A 19,075-nucleotide genomic window follows, 5' to 3' on the forward strand; every position below is an offset into this window, starting at 1 on the left:
GAAAGTTTTTAAAGATTGTAGTGCATTTATGTGTCATTAGGAGAATTCAGCTGATGAATTTTAAAACTACTTCTGGGATAAAATTTTTTGGGTCAAACTCATGGAAGTCTAATACAAAAATTCACAAGCTAGTTCTTCATGAATCTGTCTCACGTTGTGGTACAAAACATGGACTACGCTAATAAAATGGAGTTCCCCTCTTCAGGGCATTCAGTAAAGCTATGCCTCTCATTGTTGGTTAGTCTGCAGTAGTAAAAGTTGCAAAATTATTTCTTTGAAGCCGAAGATGATAACAACAGCATGGTATGGTTTGCTTATAGGATCTGAAGTCTTTTCTTCTCCTTAATCCCTAAGCACATTCTGGACTAGCATTATATACCCAGAAGTACATTTTTAAAAGTCTTTTGGGGATGTTACCTGGCAGCCATTTAAGAGTCCATGTTAACTTTACAGTTAGAAGAAAGAGAAATGTTTCAAGTTGACTCAGTAGAAAATCATTTAAAGAAAAGAATTAACATTTTTTCAAGATGCAGAATGTCTCTGGTATTCTGAGCAGGCTAAAATATTCAAGGGAATTGAGGCTACTCAGCACTTGGTAAGGTCAGGTCCAAATTTGTGTGCCTCAAGTGCAACTTAGCCAGCTGTCGTGGTTTAACCCCAGCCAGCAGCTAAGCACCACGCAGCCGCTCACTCACTCCCCCCCCATCCAGTGGGATGGGGGAGAAAATTGGGAAAAGAAGCAAAACTCGTGGGTTGAGATAAGAACGGTTTAATAGAACAGAAAAGAAGAAACTAATAATGATAATGATAACACTAATGAAATGCCAACAGTAGTAATAAAAGGATTGGAATGTACAAATGATGCGCAGGGCAATTGCTCACCACCCGCCGACCGACACCCAGCCAGTCCCCGAGCGGCGAATCCCTGCCCCCCCACTTCCCAGTTCCTAAACTAGATGGGACGTCCCATGGTATGGAATACACCGTTGGCCAGTTTGGGTCAGGTGCCCTGGTTGTGTCCTGTGCCAACTTCTTGTGCCCTGGCTGGGCATGAGAAGCTGAAAAATCCTTGACTATAGTCTAAACACTACTGAGCAACAACTGAAAACATCAGTGTTATCAACATTCTTCACATACTGAACTCAAAACATAGCACTGTACCAGCTACTAGGAAGACAGTTAACTCTATCCCAGCTGAAACCAGGACACCAGCACATCTGGTTTCACACCTCTGTTCTTCTGGAAAGTAAAGTGGGAGTTTGACATAAAGAGGGTGTCCAACAGGCAAATGTTCCCTACCTTTCATACAGCTGTTGCCTCAGCTGGGACTTGAGACAGGGCAGTTTCTGCTGGCTCACAAATAAACCTAAGCAGCCATCATTTTTGCCTGCCAGTGTCTCATTCTCATTTCACATTGGAAAAGCAACATGAGCTATTAGATAAAAATGGGTTGGGGAACCTGGTTCTGTTCCTGACTTTGCCTTTCACCTTTAGTTTGACTTTGATCTTCACCTCCTCATGTTCCTGTTTCCCTACTTGTATTGATATGTTCCTTGGTAAAGGGTTTTGAAATCAGCACATAAACAGAGCTAGATGGTGGCAGTACTGATCACAGGTCTTAACCTAGTAAGCTGCAGGAAATGATCAATCACATTTTATGTGACAGAAGAAATATGATGTTAGCTCCAATCCAGATTGATCTCCAGCACCTGGCTGGCGTGAGGAGCCGGGGCAGGAGAAGGGATATCGTCGCTGCAGCCCACACAACATGTAACTATGCCATTAGCAAACAAATGTCACAGGTTTTAGCTCCCTCCCTTGTTACTCTCACCAGCTCCTGAAGTCTCTTTTCTCCAAGCCCAGTTTCACATGCTCGGTCCCCTGCACTTCAGAGAGTTGTGCACTTGCCTTCCCCTCAAGTCAATCAATGTCTTCTTGCCCAAGGAGTGCAAGTCCTGGTTTCCTTCTCCTTTTCTACAGTCCTCCTCTACAATCTATATCTTCCCTTCCTCCCACTGTCTTAGTCCACCTTTTGCATTTAGGCAACACATTTTCTCCTTACTGCCCTCACACCAGTGGAGAGGTCACACAGACACCAGGCTGAGGACATGCTTATCTCTCTGAGTAGCGGGTGCAATTCTCACTAAGCCTTGGGACTGTATTTGCCACAGATCTTTAGTTCTCAGTCCTGCCTGCCAGTATTTCTGCCTGCATGCTGTCCTACCTCTCCCGAACAAGTGTTGCACCTTAAATCTAATGTGTATTCAGTTTAAACCCATTAGATGTCTTGCTGGTCATGAAGATCTTTCTGTCCTCATTTCTTCTCGAAAAGGGATGGAAGATCACTACTTTCCTAAATACAGTGAGAGAAGCAACTCAGCCTTCCATTGAGCTGTTTCCTTTAGTTTATTTGTTTTTCTTTCCCAACAGCTCTGGTTTACACACAGGTGACAGTGTTACAAAAACAGGACCTGGGGGCCTTCCAGACATGAGACAAGTGCCAACTGTTGTGATTGAATGTGATGACAATAAAGAAAATGTGCCTCATGAAACTGACTATGAAGATTCTTCCTGCCTCTACACAAGACAGGAAGAGGAGGAAGAGGAAGAGGAAGATGAGGATAACTCATTATTTACAAGTAAGTCTCATTCCATTTTTTCTTTCTCATTTATTTAATTTTTATTCTGAACTCTCAATGCACAGAGGAAACACAAGGCCTGTGAATTTTCTTTCTTGACCATGGCTTTTGCATCTCTCAGGGCTTGACTATATGGGGATGCTTGGTAAATTAATCCCAAATAACAAGTAGTATGAATTTACAGTGATTTCCCTAATCCACATGAATCCCTGTCTGGGTAGTTCTTAGACAGAATTCAAATGACTGGTTTGGGCTTGTATTAATTCACCTCCAGATTGACTTGGATTCACTTTCCCAAGTGTCTGTGGTGTAGAGAAGCCCTGGTTTTGGCTTAAGTCAAGATCAGGTCAATAGAGTTACTTCAGGAGGATGAAATAAGTGCCACCAAGAGACAGTCAGAGCTTTTATATGTAGTAAGTATTAAATCATGTCAGAATCGTTAAGTCTCATGATCGGAGAATTGGGCTCAGGTAAGAAAAGAGGTTAATTGATAGCCATATCACAGTTACAGTCTCAGAAGGACCTGTGGCCCCTTCCTGACCTCTCTGAGAAAACCCATCTCCTGCCTCAGTGTGGCATCATAGGACTCTCCCGTGAAGACAAGATACAGTACTTTGTGTATGACAACTGCTTGTTGTCCTGCAGGTCGAGCCAAAGTTTCAGATCCTTGAATTTCTTTTCTTCTGAAAACGGGGAGCAGTGCAATCAAACAACACCCTTTTTAAAACACACACAAAGAAGATTCTAACAGGCATATTTTATCTCCTCGGACTCCTCCCTTACCTTGCAAGCGAAATTAAGCAGTCTTTGCTCTTAAAGTAAGAAACAGAGCAGAACTGCACTATCTCGCAATCTCCTGCCAAAGCCCAAAACCTCTCGTGGGTTCGTGTCTCTCTGTCTCCTTGAGTCTGTCTTCCCTGCTCAAACTGCTTTGGATGCAAGCCTAGAAAAGCAAGATTAAGCTGTGAAAGGCCACTGGTTTTTACAGTGTCTTTGCCACTGTCACTGCCTGAGAAGCAACGTCAGTTAATGTACATAGAGATCTGTGCTGGTTCTGATTGACTTTTGATTCCTTCTAGTGCTAGCTTGGATGTCTTGATATAACATTGCAAGAGAGAGAGATACCTGTCTCTTTCCACGTGCTGTAGCTCTGCTGCCTGCCCAGATTCTGAGGTTGAATTATTCATTCCGTTACATGGTTCAGAAACGCTGTGCTATAGAAAGCTACAGATGCTACTAGCAATTCTGAAACAAGCCCTTCTCCGCTCCCCTCTGTGGAGCAATATTTTAATTTCCTTTTCCTGTATACCTACCAAATTCAGTTTTTCCTTATTATGATATGAATTTAGGTTAATTGAGCACCTGAGGTTAATTGACACCCCTTTTCCCACAGTCCATACCAATGTAAATGAGAGCCTAGTATCCTCCCTTGGCTAGTACTTCTTTGCCTGCTGCATGCTGTAATGAAATGATGACACCTCTTTTGGCAGAGCCTCTCCTCTCTCCCACAGGCTCCCTGGCAATGAAAGTCTGCAGGAAGGACTCTTTAGCAATCAAACTAAGCAACAGGCCTTCCAAGCGAGAGCTGGAGGAAAAGAACATCCTCCCCATGCAGACTGATGAAGAGAGGCTTGAACTTAGGCAGCAGATTGGGACAAAGTTAACAAGGTAGGAGACAAACATTTTTCTAACTCTTACTTTTGGAAATATGTGGTGGGATGCAGTTTTTATCCTTAGTCTGTAAATATTTGAGATCTGTTTGTTCAGCAGTGTTCAAGAGGAAAAGCCATGGGGGAAAAAAAAGACTGTAGACATTATTTCTGTTCCAATATAACTTCCCATACAACGTCCCATTTCATTTTCCTGGCATATCCTATGGGATCTTTGGTTGTGTTAAGTATCAGCATGAACCATGTGGATTTGGTTGTTTATGGGGCACCACTGGGAAATATTTAGCTTTGATAACATTTTAGACTGTAGCTGTAGGTGCCATTTGATAGGCTATTAGTTTGGCCAAAGGGCAGAGGTATAACTTTCTCTTCTGACTGCATCTCTTGTGAGTAGCTGAGTCTTTTCCTGATCCAAAATACTTACGTCCTTCAGTACCTGCTTTTGTTGGGTCAGGTTGGACAGATTTATTCTGTCTAGACTTTTTCTTCTTCATAACATTGTTACTCACCAGCTGTTCTGGTTTTCTGTATTGCATGGGGTATAGAGCGATGGCCATTAATGTGGGAGATGCCTTTCAAGAATTAGTAAACTGAGGTCAGGTAGAAATGTCTAAGAACCTCCTATGCTCCAGCCATGATTTCTGTGATCAATTTAATACTGTTATCAACTTGGTGGTATGCAGAGCTGGTGAATGCTGTTAGTTGCCCTCCAGTGTGACTCTTAAGAAAACCACAAGGAGAAGACCAGCCAGTTGTTGGGAATTTTCTTGTGTGTTTTCTTTTTTTTGTTGTTTTCTTTTTTTTTTTTTTTTTTTCAGTAGGGGGAATAAGGGGGGAACACTGTTACCATGTTGTGGAGATAGGAAGAATAGGAGTTCCTGGTAAATACCTCTTTCAGCATTTTATCTAATTTTTTTTCATGGCCTCGTTTATCACCTCTTTGGAATAAACTAACCACATCTTTCCAGTCTGTCTTTGAAAGTGTTTGTGCTGTATCATGCTTAGCCTACTCCAAGACCTGTCTAAATCTTCAGTATTTTTGTTGAAGGGGCCTCAGCAGTGATGCCCAAAGTATGCAAGATGGCACTGCACTGTTGCTGGTACTGTGTTTTTTTTAAATCCTGTCTTTGTTCAGCCTAATCTCTTGTTAGACTGCAGCTGCACATGGAGCTCTGAGTCCCAAAGAGCAGCACATGATAGCAAGGTCCCAGTACTTATATGATTAATTTTGAACCCTTTTGAAGCATGTGAAGAGTTGAAATTTTTGTCTCTTAGCATATCTTACTGTGCACTGCTTGACCTTGCAATGACATTGAACAGCATTTCCGCTGTGTTGCCCATTTGGCTAAATTACTTAGGGCTCTCAGAAGTTTTACAGCTCTGTCTTGATGAAGGTAAATAGTGTCATTTGCAAACATTGACTCTGCACAGCTCACTGTGCCCCAGGTGTTTTTTAGTATATATATTTTATATCTCACCTCTCCAAAACCTGCTTTTTCCCCATTAAAGAATATTTCTTCAGCCTATCTCTTTTTAACAAGGGAAAGTAATTTTGGCAATACCCAGAACTCTTCCTGTGTAAGTCCTATATTCTCACAGTATCATTGTTTGTTTCCCCAATTGCATCTCTGCTCATTCAGTCTGAGGTATAATGCTTGATCTTGTCTTCTAATACAGCTAGGACTTAGGGGCAATCACAAATAGTTCAAACAATTAAAACTGTGTATATATGAGCTCAAAAAATAGCTGAGCCACTGCTGTTTCATTCCCGTTTTATACCAGTGTAACATCACTGAAATTGGTAGGATTTCACAAGCCTTATCTGGAATAATATAGTTGTCAGTCTGACCTTTTAATTACGAGTATTTACAGCTTATTATCTCATCCTTTTGAGTAGTTAAAAACAATCAAGAAATATGAGGAGAAAACAACTTTCCACATCTCTAATACACAAAAAGCCATAGACATTTCAGCAGCAAAAAGGAAGGTACCTGTCTTACCAGTGCTTTGTATGTAAATGTGACATATCCATGTGCACAAACTGATGAATATTAGATTGAAGTAGAAAGAATATTTCAATTTGGACAGTATTGCTTTACTGTCCAGACTTTGTTACTGAATCCATCCTTTGCTATTTCTCCATGATTGTCACACAGTGATGCAGATGCCAAGCAAAATTAAAGTAGTGAAGCATTTATAGTCCTTAGAGAAGATGCTAGATGCAGACTATAATTGCAGCTGGCAATTTTGGATTTCAGAGGGATTTGTACTGTTCCACCAATGGTCCCCTATGGTTTAAAATAGCCAGCCAATGCAATCACATATGCTACTTACAGAAGTAAAAAATGCAGAATAAAAACTTCAGCAAATAGTTATTTTCTGTAATGGATCAATTAATTTTCACCAAGAGGCTGATTAGGATACTTCAGTATTTATGCGTAATCCTCACAGTATTTAGTTTGGAAGAGCTCACTGGCTGCCATATTTGGCAGATCAGAATTTACTAATATAAAGAGAATGCCATTTTCAAAGACGCTTACAGCCAGCCATATTGAGAGACTGACCATTGACATATTGTGTGGGACCAAAATCATCCCAGGTGTAGTTCTTCCAGCCTTATTAGAGTTGCACCAGGAATCAATTTGGCTCAGAACTGGTTGTTCAGATCCTGTTTAAATGTAGCTTGGAACCTCTGAACCTCCAGTTAGTCCTAGAAAATTGTTATGATTTTATTATTGCATCCGCCAACTGGTAGAGACACTCGAGAGCAGACTTCACTATGTCGCGTGTTTCTCATGCTGGGAGAATAGTGCCTTGACTTACATCAGACCAGTTGCATGGGTGAGGCTGCAGAGACTGTATCTTGTAGCAGGATCTGGCCCACTACACGCTTGAATATTAGCTCAACCACGAGACAAATTAACAGCTTTGTGCTTATCATAGGAACGCTTCACATGGATGTAATGCTTCACTGGTGTGTATCCTGCATCATGGCTCAGCACATGTAGATCCAAACAAAAATGGAGTTTTTTGCCCAAGATGGCAAAATACATCCTAGCAAAGGCAGGAGATCCCACATCATGTGAATTCCAGCCACATGAATAGGCCACTGCACCATAGACTATTTTGGGGCAGTCTTTACACAGCAATTACAAAAACTAATTAGAAGACTTCCTCCTGTAACTAAACCAGAATGGACTACTCCAAAATGTGATACCAACTATGAAGCAAGGAGCACAAATAGTGCATTAAGATGCAGAACTTCCAGCTCATAACCACATGTGACTTGGGGATAGGAAATGAATGCTGGAGGCCATGTTCTTGGCTGCTAAAAACCGTTACAACTCCATTAACCACTTCTCTGAAATGCAGACCTTCTGTGCTAAGTCAGTCTTTAAGTGGGTATAGGGTTTTTTTTTTCTGCCTGCTCAGCTGCTCCCAAACTCCTCCTCTGTTTTATCCCTCTGGTGCCTACACAGCTTCACAGCTGCTCAAGAAGTGCTTATAAGTGACTTTAAGACAGAAATGAGAAAACAGGAGGAAAAACGGGACTCTGAAAGTTAACAGGCAGAGGGAAAAGACAGACTTCTGCCTTCTGCCTGTCTCTCTGTCTGTGTTGGACCTGCTGGGACGCACTGGTCCCCTGGTTATTCAGGTTAGAGCAGGGGGCAGGAGAACCTGGATTTAGCTTTCAGTGGCTATCAGGGTGAGAGGAATGGCGCATATCTGGGCTATGACTGTGAAGCAAGGACTCAGGCAGGCTCTGGATCTGAGCTTGGAGGTTCTCCCAGGGGCAATGATAAAGGCACGGCCTGTCAGGAGCCCCTGGTGAGGAGGAGGGCCAGCACTGATGAGTGATGCACAGCAGAGCAGCATGTCTCTCAGAGACTACGGGACTGTCCCCTGGTACTGAGACAGGTGCTTCAGTGCTGGTCCTTGCACTTCTGTTTCACCAAGGAAACACAATGGTAGTCGTAAGAGACCACAGAGGCTTCCTCAATCAACACATTGTTTAGTAAGCATGAGAGCCCTTTAGAAAAAATGTATCTATATACTTCTGTTTAGCTATACACTACACCAGACTTTGCTGAGGACTTTGCACTCCCTTGAACTGGGAAGACCTGGTTTCTTTGCGTCTCTTTCACAAAGTCTCTCCCATACCTTGAGACAATGTGTGTCTTTAGACTATGGCTGATTTGCCACGCATCCTACGAGAGAGGCTTTCTAAAGCACTCAAGTTTTTTTGAGTCTCTTAACCCCCCCCCCAACTCTAGTGAAGGTGCTCATTAGCAATTAGATACAGGAGTATTAAAGCTGAGATTTTGGTCCACTGCTTTTCAAGAACACATGGCAGTGTCTTTATCTGTTTTCCCTGAATTGCTTCCATCCTGGCTTTTCCCACCTGCTGGAATAGGATGATCTAATCATACAAAAAATCTGGTAATCCAGTATTATTGTCATCACGTTGCTAGTAATCAACGTTAAGGGAACTTGCTGATATTCATAGTATTATTACTGGTCAGCATCATGTCTGTCTCATCAGCGTACTCCTACCCACCTCAGGGCAGAGGGCAGGCGGGCTGCAGGTCACAAGTCAGGAGAGATACATAAAGGCTGTCCACAGGCAAGCAGTGCGTGTCAGGGGACTGCTACCCATCACTGGCAGGTGCCACAGGCAACCCAGTAAGATTTTGCAGCCTAATAAGATTTTGTGCTGTGGTGCTGCCAAAAGCTGTCAGATGTAAGAGTCACGTTTAACCCAAGACCATGCCTGGTGTGAAAGCAGAGAGAGATGAGGTGGGGGAGCAGCTCTCTGCACATTAACTAAATAATTAAATAGACAATAATTAAATTAGAAACAAATAAAGAACAAAGTAACTTCTTGCAGTGTCCACATGCTACCTTTTGCCTCTGGTGTGATTTTGAGTGATGGACATCCCATTGCTTAACTGAATCCTATGAGTATGTCACTGTATACATTCTGCTGGCTTTAAAGCAGGTGATCAATGGCAAGCTCCTCTGTCAGATACACAGTAGTGCTCTGCATTGTTTTTTTGTATAGCCCTGGATTTATTCACTACAATACCTTATGGGGTGCTGTCCTTACACTAGCAAGTGGAAAATCTGGATCTGAAGCAATATAAATAATACATTACAAGTATCGTGAGACAAAGGATAGGAAGTATGAAAATAGATCAGAGAGACTCTCTGTGCGTGTGACTGTAAATACGTACACTTGAGATATGGACATGCACACCTGCTAGATGTGTTTATAGTCCCATTGATGCTTTGGAAATAGTACCAAGATGTCTGTCATTGAGAAATATAGCATGAAAAGTCATAAATCTTTGTTATGGAGCAGGAGGTTTGACAGACGATGGTCACCTACTACCTTGATCAGAAAGGTAATTTACTCTACACGTTCCCTGATCAATACTTTGTCTTCCTCAGCTGTACTGAAAAATACTGCCTAGAAACAGAAATCCTGTGATGAAATGAACTTGGTGAATTCCCATAAGTATAAAAAATTGCCACTGATTTTTAAAATGTCATGAGGCTGCTGTGAGGTTTTTGGACTTGTTCACATCAGGTGCTAGCTGTCTGTGTGTCCCTGTGCATGAGTACTCAGGGGAAAGAGCAATAGAGTGTGTTTGTAAACAGAAGGAGAGACGTGAACCAGAAAGAAGGGTAGAAAAATTGGACAATGTGGGAAAAGGATTGCATCTTCAGCATCGCCATGAAGGTGACAGAGATATTACCAGTGGTGGGGAAGGGTCTGTCTGCAAGGCTGGCACAGTTGTTAAAATGCACAGCAGTTCCTTCAGAGGCCTGAGGAGACTGAATAGTCTGAAGTGATCATTTTTATTTACTAAAAAATTAGGCTGTGAGGACATTCAGCTTTTTGAAACAGTTAATTATTTAAATAGCATTGCAGTCCTGTTGAGAGGAGGGTTTATTCAGCCAGAGGATGGCAGCAAGATGGCCGCCATCGAGCACAGCTGAATCTCCTCATGGCTGTTCCCCATCCGGTGCTGATGATGATCCGGAGAGCATTTTGTGCCCTCCCCATCTCCAAGTCATTTAGGGATAAAAAGAATGTGCAGACAGCAGGATTAGGCTTTATTCACAGACCTCATTTTGTTGGGTAACGTGAAATAATTTCTTCCTAATTACCTCTGACGTCTGCAATTCTCACACTTATTGTTAGCTTCCACTAATGAGAGAAAAGCAAGTGCCTAAAGCACGAGCTCATCCCCAACAGCAGCACGCGTGCGTGTGTGTGGAGCTTGCCTCTTCGCATGTCAGGTGCTGGGGATAAATCACACGGAAAACGGGATTGTGGTAAACAAGCTCATCTAAATCCTGGATTAGAGGGGACGATGTGACAGCACTAGATGCATGAATGGGAGCAACCAAAAAAAGCCGCAGAGGGCTGAGCCTGGGTTTTAGCTGCAGTGGTACCTAGGGAAAATGGCATTTTTTTCCCTTTTAGTTTAGCTTCATGAGGAAGCAGTACATTTGTGAGAAACCCCAAGGGAGCTATCTAAATTGCCCTTAGCATATAGGAGGAAGGCAGCAAAAGCAGGTGATTAAGTACGGGCGACAAGCTGAAACCAAGTTATCATTACACATCTGGGCTCAACCACCAGGAATAAATACTCTGAGCAGAACTGATCTGGGTTCTGTATGGGGGTATGGATAGGAGATGGGCTCTCAAGGCCCTTGTCAGCCCTCTTTTTTGTGATTGATGTCCTGGCGAGCTCTGTTGCACTGAAAGGAAAGGTGGCTTTGTAGTTAAAATGCTCTGGGAAGGCTGCATGTTCCACAGGCTTTCCAACCTCAGGCAAGCCACTGAAAGAAACACATGTGCGCATCCACGTATATATATTTTTAAGGCATGTTGGGGTCTCCAAATGTACATAAGTGCCTATGAACTTTGGAAAATTCCACTCGTTGACAAATTCTCATTGACTCTCATTGACAGCAAAGATTGTATGCTTTTGAAAAACCACCCAGATACCAGGATCTCTTTAGACTTCTAACTGTGTTTCAGTAGAACAAGGATCCTCATTTCTGAGCATGGTTTGGACTTGTCTCTTTGTATTAGGAATTTTCATAGCTAACATCACAGAAACATAACATCATCACAGAAAAAGACAAGTCTAACATCACAAATGATGCTGTTACTAATGTTTTGATATGAGTTTCTACGACTAACAACATGAATTTGCTTCATCTGAGTAATTTGCTATGGCAAAAGGTCAGTGGAGCAATCAAGAGAAAGGGGAGGTGACAGTGGGTAATGTCACTGCAAAACACATCACCTCTACATGCTCCCTCATTTGTGAGATGAACAGTGTCCTTAACCTATGATCTGGATGGACCCTGGCAGTGTGATCTCTCCTCTGTGGCAGCTCCACCTTGGGATGGGATGAACCCCTGCCACCACCAGTTTCGCTCAACCAGGGCCAGTAGATGTTTTGCTATGTATGAAAGCAAAGCCTCGCAGAGTGGATATAGTCTGTCCTTGGGCAGATGTGTCTCTCCATGTTAGAAGGTGGGGCTCCAAATGCGCAGAGACAATTTATTTCTGTTACTATAAAGGAGGAGGAACATTGTGCTGAGGAGAGGAATCTCTTAATGGTAGGCAACAGGCAGCAGGAAGCGGCATTTGAGGGCAAGGTCTCCCCAGAGGCACCCATGTGGCCACTGATGAAATGGAAAGTGTATTCTCCGTGTCAAAGTTCATTTCAATCAGAGATGTCGCCAGCCCAGGAGGGTATTTGTTATTCCTGGGGTCTGTCACTGCTCCCGTTGCCTGCTCTCATGGAAGCAGTGCAAGTCACTCTGCACTGTCGTTGCAACATCTGTTTCTCCCGTCCTTTCTCTGCAGAAGCCGAGGCAGAATACATTATGGGGTTACAATTTCCCCTTCATGCCTCCCATCCTCTTCAGCCCCCTGACACAGTCTGTGTTTGAGGTCTAACTCAGGCTGTCAACACAGCCGAGAAAATATATTTAGTCTACCTTAGTTTCCTTTGCAGTTTCAGTGGGGTGCGGTATCCTTCATTTTCTGCCCCAAATTGATTGCAGTGTTGCTTTTAGTTGTCAAACCACTGCCAGCTTTTACCTCAGAGGAAGCCACATTTCTCTGCTGGGCAAAATAATTCATGGTGATATAAAGCAAGCTTGTGGCAGTAATGAAATAACGTATGTTGGTAATAGAAATAGTCTTTTATTTCTCCAGTAAACAAGAGGCCACATGGAGTCCATGCACTACTCTCTTTTCAGTGAAAGAATGACAAATATTAATAAAAACAGGCAAAACAAACAAGCAAGGAAGTAGCTGATTCAAAATATTACACTCTGGCTTTAAAAGAAGAAAACAAAGGTGGTTTGTTTGGTGTTTTTTAATTTTGCTGGTTAATGCTGACAAATTTAGGGCAGTTCCATTAAGAACTAGCTCATAAATTTCCACCTTGAAAAAATCTAACCATAAATCTTCATGTTTTGTGTCTGCTGATTGCGTGGGGTTAATCACAAGCACAACAGTTGCTCGGTTTGGATGACCTTGTAATTTCCGTAAAGGAAACAAATCAGATGGCAGTACAAGTAGATAAAAGAAGCAGACTGGCAAGAATAAATCTCACTTTATAGGCTGATGATTGTAAAATGGAGAAATTGCTTTTTAAGCAAAATATTTAACCTCTCTCAGAAGTTACAGTTTGCATGTTTTTTCCCCCTTCAGTGTATTATCACCTATTTGGCAACACATGTGCAGGAGATTAACATAGGTAATCCTTGTAAAGGAGTCAAACATGTAAAACCAATTTTTTATCCTGACTCCAGTCAGCTTTTAAATACCTATGTGCTCATATATGTGCACTGTGAGCACAAGCAGGACTGCTAGACAAGTAAGTCTAACTTGTGTGCATGGTCATCTATGTCCAAAAACTCAGGAATTTCATATGCAGGTTATTGTATGTGAGTAAATAGAGGTGACTTTTTGACGAGTTGGCCCTGTGCTAAATAGGATTTCATGTTTTATATGTTTGTTTTATATAGGTTTAAATGTCTTTTGGACAAATGTACCAAGAAAGTGAATATACTTACCATTATACCTGATACAATTATGTAAGGCTGGAATTTTGTACGTTTTCCCTAAGACATAGAGTTAACATGAGGATCACTTAGAGATGAACAGGGACTTTTTTTGCATACATCGGAAAAGTTACAACTGGTCTTTTAGAGGCAAGCATGGATGAGAATCATGCTCATATTTCAGTGCACTGGGATTCATAAGCACTGCACAGACCATATGTGGGGATTAAACTAAGTCCTTAGCCTGAAACCTGACCATGTAAAATTCCCATTTATGTTAATAACATTAGTGAAGAGGAAGTGTTCTCATGTGCAGTAGACCACATCAACATGTCTCTAAGTATGCAGCCTCTAATACTCATTGCTTGCCTCTGATGATAACTAATTGTCAAACCAGCAAACTAAAGGGAAAGCACATTAGCACCAAAGTAAATTCAGTAACCTGGTTCTTTACTGACATCCCTGAATTCAGGAGGCAGCAACAGTAATGGTTAATGAGTAACTAATAAGCATTCAGTATATTGTATTTGCTAAATGAGCAAGCATCTATAACGTCAGGCTGGACTATTTATCCTGCAGAATATCTGATTTTTTCAGCATGCTGCAAAAGTCTTCACGATTTCCTTTGTTGCAGTAATCAAGACAGAAACGGTCTTCCTGCCTCCCTGCAATCAACTGGCTTTGATTTAACAGCTAGCCTTGCAAGCAGGAGACCCTGATCTCAAACAGCGGGGGCTGCAAAGGCACCAGCCTGCTCCTTCAGTGGGGAACAGTAACGCTGCCTGGACCAGGGCCCCTTCTCCTGCACATGCACAGGGACCTCAGTCACCTGGTGGGATGGTAGATGGCAGCATTTGGGGGACCTCAGTCACCTGGTGGGATGGCAGATGGCAGCTCGGTTGCACCCAGGTCCTGGGGGGCAGCACGCAGGGAGATGTAAACAGCAAGTAAATGCTATCCTCAGGAGGCCCTCACAGAGGCTACAGGGAAAGGTCCCTGGCCATCTGCCATGAAGGTCTTTTCACAGTCCCATCAGCTGGCCCAGCTCCAGCTAAGCCTGCAAGCAGCGTGAACAACGAGCTCCTTTGGCTGCACTGGGAAGTTGGAGCACCCGAACTGTGGTTCGTGGCTTTCCTAGAACACTCTGCCCCAGAGCAAGAACATCCCTGCCCCAATACCTAGGTTCCAGCTGTAAAAGAAAGAGGGCGGGCAGCCATCAGTTTGTTTGGAATCAGGTTTACAGACACGCTGCAGCTGCACATCAGTCTCGAAGTGGGGAGCAACTTCCCTGATGGGAGTTTGGTGCCTTCTTGAATCCTCCATCAGGGCATTCTCCAGCTGATCCCAAAATCTCCCTCTGCTCCTTTCAGGAGAAGGAGTGGACGATGTCTGAGGGCCAGAACATCCCCAGAGACTCCTTCCCTGCTACTGGTTAACAACTGAGTGTAAATGCCTGGTGTCCTTCACCCTCAGGCTGGGCCAGAACCATTAACCCTTCCCTTCTTTGGGCAGACATGTATGCTGAGATAGGGAGACCTGGGCAATTGCAGGCATCATAGAGCTTTGTGATACTCTACCATCCATTTCATCTTCCTCCTCAGACTAGCAAAGAAAATCTAATACTCTACTGCAGTTAGGAGAGCTGCCAACATTTTGCACTGCACTGTTTAATCCCAGCAAGTTAAGGGCTCCATCGTGTTTTCTAATGTAACATGACAGATGAAAAAAGGCTCTGCAGCAGTGAAAAGAGGATTTTTGCCTCTGAAAGCCATCACGTGACACATATTTGGGAGGTACTTTTATTTCCTTTTGTCTTACTAATTCTTCTCTTCAGAGTCTTTATTCTGTCTTGTTTTTCCTTGTATTTCAGTAGTGCTAGGAGCCCCCCTCTACCCCTCCCCGGTTCAAGATACTGTACAGCACTTGGCCTCAGTCTGAAGGGTTTTGGAGCAGATATAAAGACAGTGATGGGGAAAAGCAAGGCATCAGTGGGGGAATACTAGGCACCACAGCTCACTTGTCTCAGCATCCTTCCTGATCATTGCACACTTGACTGCCTCAGATTTGATTCTCCCACCTGCCCATCACTGTACCTTGCCTTTCTCTCAGTTCTGTACATTTGTCACTAGACATGTCATGTTTTAACAATTAGGGCGCATGTTAAAATTTTCAAGAGAGAACCATGCTGCCTCACTGTTCAGTGTAAAAGTATATCTGAAAGGATGAATTTGACCCAGCAATACTAAAGATTCAGTGCCGTCTCTATTTTCTTTAATGTTTCTTTGATTGATCATGGCAACTTGGAGAAGTGCCCAAAGACTGAAGGAAAGCAAACGTCACTTCAAGAAGGAGGACTCAGGGAATTATAGGCTGGTCAGCCTCACCTTGATCACTGGGAAGGTGATGGAGCACCTAATCCTGGAAAACATATCCAGGCATGTACAGGACAAGAAAGTCATCGGGCATAGTCAACATGGATTCACAAGGGGAAGTCATGCTTGATCAACATGATAAACTTCTACAATGAAATGAATGGCCTGGTAGACAAGGGGGGAGCAGTAGATAGTATCTGTGTAGGCTTCAGTAAGGCTTTCAACATTGTCTCCCTTAAGATCCTCACAGTGAAGTTGATGAAGAATGGGCTGGATTGACAGATGGATTGAAAACTATCTGAATGGCCAGGCCTGAGTCTGGTGATCAGTGGCACAAAGTCTAGTTGGAGGCCAGTAATTAGCAGTGTACCCCAGGGGCTCAATACTGGGTCCACTCCTCTCCAACATCATTCATTAATGATCTGGATGATGGGCAGAGTGTACCCTCAGCAAACTTGCTGGTGACCCAAAACTAGGAGGAGTGGCTGATGCACCAGAGGGTCGTGCTGCCATCCAGAGGGACCTTGACAAGCTGGAGAAATGGGCTGACAGGAATCTCATGAAGTTCAAAAAAGGCAAGTGCCAAGTCTTGCACCTGGGGAGGAACACCCTCATGCACCAGTATATGCTGGGGGCCAATCAGCTGGAGAGCATCTTGACAGAAAAGGACACCAAGTTGGACATGAGCCAGCAACGTGCCCTGGCAGGAAAAAAAGGGGCTAATGGTATGCTGGGCTGCATTAGAAAAAGTATTGCCAGCAGGTCAAGGGAGGTGATCCTTCCCCTCTGCTTAGCACTGGTGAGGCCACACCTGGAGTGCTGTGTCCAGTTCTGGGCTCCTCCATACAAGAGAGACATGGGCACATGGGAGAGAGTTCAGCGAAGAGCCATGAAGGTGATAAGGGACTGCAGCATCTCTCCTATGAGGAAAGGCTGAGAGAGCTGGGACTGTTCAGCCTGGAGAAGAACAGACTCAGGGGGGATCTGTTAATAGGTATAAATACCAGAAGGGAGAGTGCAAAGGGGACAGAGCCAGGCTCTTCTCAGTGGTGTCCGGTGACAGGACCAGAGGCAGTGGGCACAAACTGAAACACGGGAGGTGCTGTCTGAACACCAGGAAACATTTTTTCCACTGTGAGGGTGACCAAGCACTGGCACGGGTTACCCAGAGAAGTTGTGAAGTCTGCCTCCTTGGAGATACTCAAAAGCCATTTGGACACAGTGTTGGGTCTAGGTGGCCCTGCTTGAGCAGGGAGGTTGGACCAGATGACCTCCAGAGGTCCCTGCCAACCTCAACCATTCTGTGATAGCACAAGGCAGCTGACAAAGTCTTTGTGTATTAGCAACATCTTTGCCTTTTGAAGTGAGCGATGTTGTTGGCTGACTTTTTTTGTGTGCCTTTGGCACTGCAGAGTGGCCAAGTTCTGTCTCAGACTTTCCCAAATCCTGACTCCCTTTGCTCTCCCCAGTCTAAGGTTACTGTGAATGTATCTCATAAAGCTATTACAATGCAATGCTTGACGAATTTCTCCTGCTTCGGGTTATTGCACAATGGCTGTGCTGGCACAGACAGTTTAGCCAGGTCACAAGCTCTGACAAATGGCCGTGTATGACATGTAGACCACAGAAGTCTCTAGCTCACTTCAGTTCCAAGAGGCTATGGGGTTAGCCCTTGAGACCACACTCCTCATGCTCCACTCCATGGAAAAAATTACCAGGATTCAGTTTCTAAACTCACAGGCACACTCTGTTCACATGGAAATCAACCCCAGACACCCAGCTTCCCTCAACATGCATTTCTCTCAGTCCTGCACCTCCCCATCCCCTCAGTTCACCTCTGCTATAGCAAAAAAAACCCTAGACTCCCAGTATCACTTCCAAAAGTTTTTCAAATTCCTTGAAGCTTTGTATAGCTCTTTCCTCTTTCTAGCTATCTGAAGCAGAACCTTAAGATCTGCCTTCAAAACTTTCTGTCTCTGGGTGGATCCAGAGACAACAAACAGCAATTTATTGTTCTTTCTCAATTTGGGGAATTGGGAGCTTGCTCCTCTCAGAAACGTCCCAGACAGCCTGCAGTGGTGCTGTCTGATATCTATACAACAGCACTGATCTCCAGTAGTGCAGGGTACAGCAATGCTCTAACGGCTTTAGTTAGAAAATAGGATGGAAGCATGTATTTGATGCACGTTTTGCCAAAACCACTGCTCATCAGACTTTGAAAAGCTGACAGAGTGTAGTAGTTGCGAGACATTTTTTTCTCACTCTTCCTTAGCAGCTGGTGCTCATTAGCTGGGCTCAGCAGAGCACCACTGCTGTCAAGCAGGAGCAAAGTTGTTATTAGTACTAGATAATCTCCAGTCATGAGACTGGGCTTAGTACCCAATAAACTATTAGGTACAGATGTAAATTCAGTATGCTTGTAAAGCAAAACACAGGTCCACCCACATGGCTGTGGCCAGTGAGGGCTGGAAGGAAGGGCTGAGAGAGTGTATTCTTTTACTTCAGCTCAATGCTGATGCATGAGAAATTGCATGTTTTATACTAATAATGAAGTTGAGCACAACTGGGAAGCAGGCACTGTATCTGTTTGCCCAGGCCATCCTAGCCAGTATGTTTTAGTACCAAACCGCAGCCTCTCGTAGCAGTAGGTGCAGTTTCCAGTTTTACGAACACTTTGTGCATCATCAATACATGTTCGGAAGGGATTTTTGTCAGGGTGACTGTGCTGATTCCCTTTGCTACCTCCGTCCAAGTCCCCTCTCCTTGCCTTCACTGCAGCTGGATGTGCAAAAAAACAAGTGGATGCCACAAAACCAGGACACTGAAAGCCCAGGACAGAGGTATATCAGTCCTGGCATCAGAGTGTTCCCTGCAGGGAAATCCAGGCTTCTCCTATAGCATATCAGCAGCCATAGACATACTTTGCTCGTCTTGCACACAAAATGTTTTCAGTATGAACTCTCTTCAGCCTCTCTGCCTGAACGCCAGCTACATAAACTATTCAGACCAGTAAGGAGTTCAAAAAACAATCACCAATTTAAGGCAGGCTTTCTTTAGAGGACAAACAATTGCAAAAATGTGGGTTTTAACAGCACCCATTTGAAATGTCACAGGGAAGACAGGTACAACACTGTCCCAATGAGGTTTAAGAAGTGAAGTGTCTGAAGTGTAAAGGAGAAATGACTTGTCAGGTCAGCTGGGCCAGGAACAGGTTTTTCTCCTATTTTATGTAAGGAAGACGGAAGATGTCATTGGGCATTCCCTCCCCCTCTATAGTTCAACATCAGCTCTA

The 19,075-nt window shown here is 43.6% G+C and overlaps 1 protein-coding gene across 5 annotated transcripts in view; it reads left to right on the forward strand.

Annotated features, from left to right (window-relative positions):
* Nucleotides 1-19,075, forward strand: part of PHACTR1 (phosphatase and actin regulator 1) — a 310,963-nt gene that overhangs the window by 255,935 nt on the left and 35,953 nt on the right. For all 5 annotated transcript variants that reach the window (XM_069809108.1, XM_069809106.1, XM_069809110.1 and 2 more), the window contains 2 exons: nucleotides 2,431-2,639; nucleotides 4,151-4,307. In XM_069809108.1, the coding sequence (XP_069665209.1) occupies nucleotides 2,431-2,639; nucleotides 4,151-4,307 (366 nt within the window). The remainder of the gene's footprint in view (nucleotides 1-2,430; nucleotides 2,640-4,150; nucleotides 4,308-19,075) is intronic.

Source organism: Haliaeetus albicilla, chromosome 21 (assembly GCF_947461875.1).
Source record: "Haliaeetus albicilla chromosome 21, bHalAlb1.1, whole genome shotgun sequence".
Taxonomy (NCBI): Eukaryota; Metazoa; Chordata; class Aves; order Accipitriformes; family Accipitridae; genus Haliaeetus; species Haliaeetus albicilla.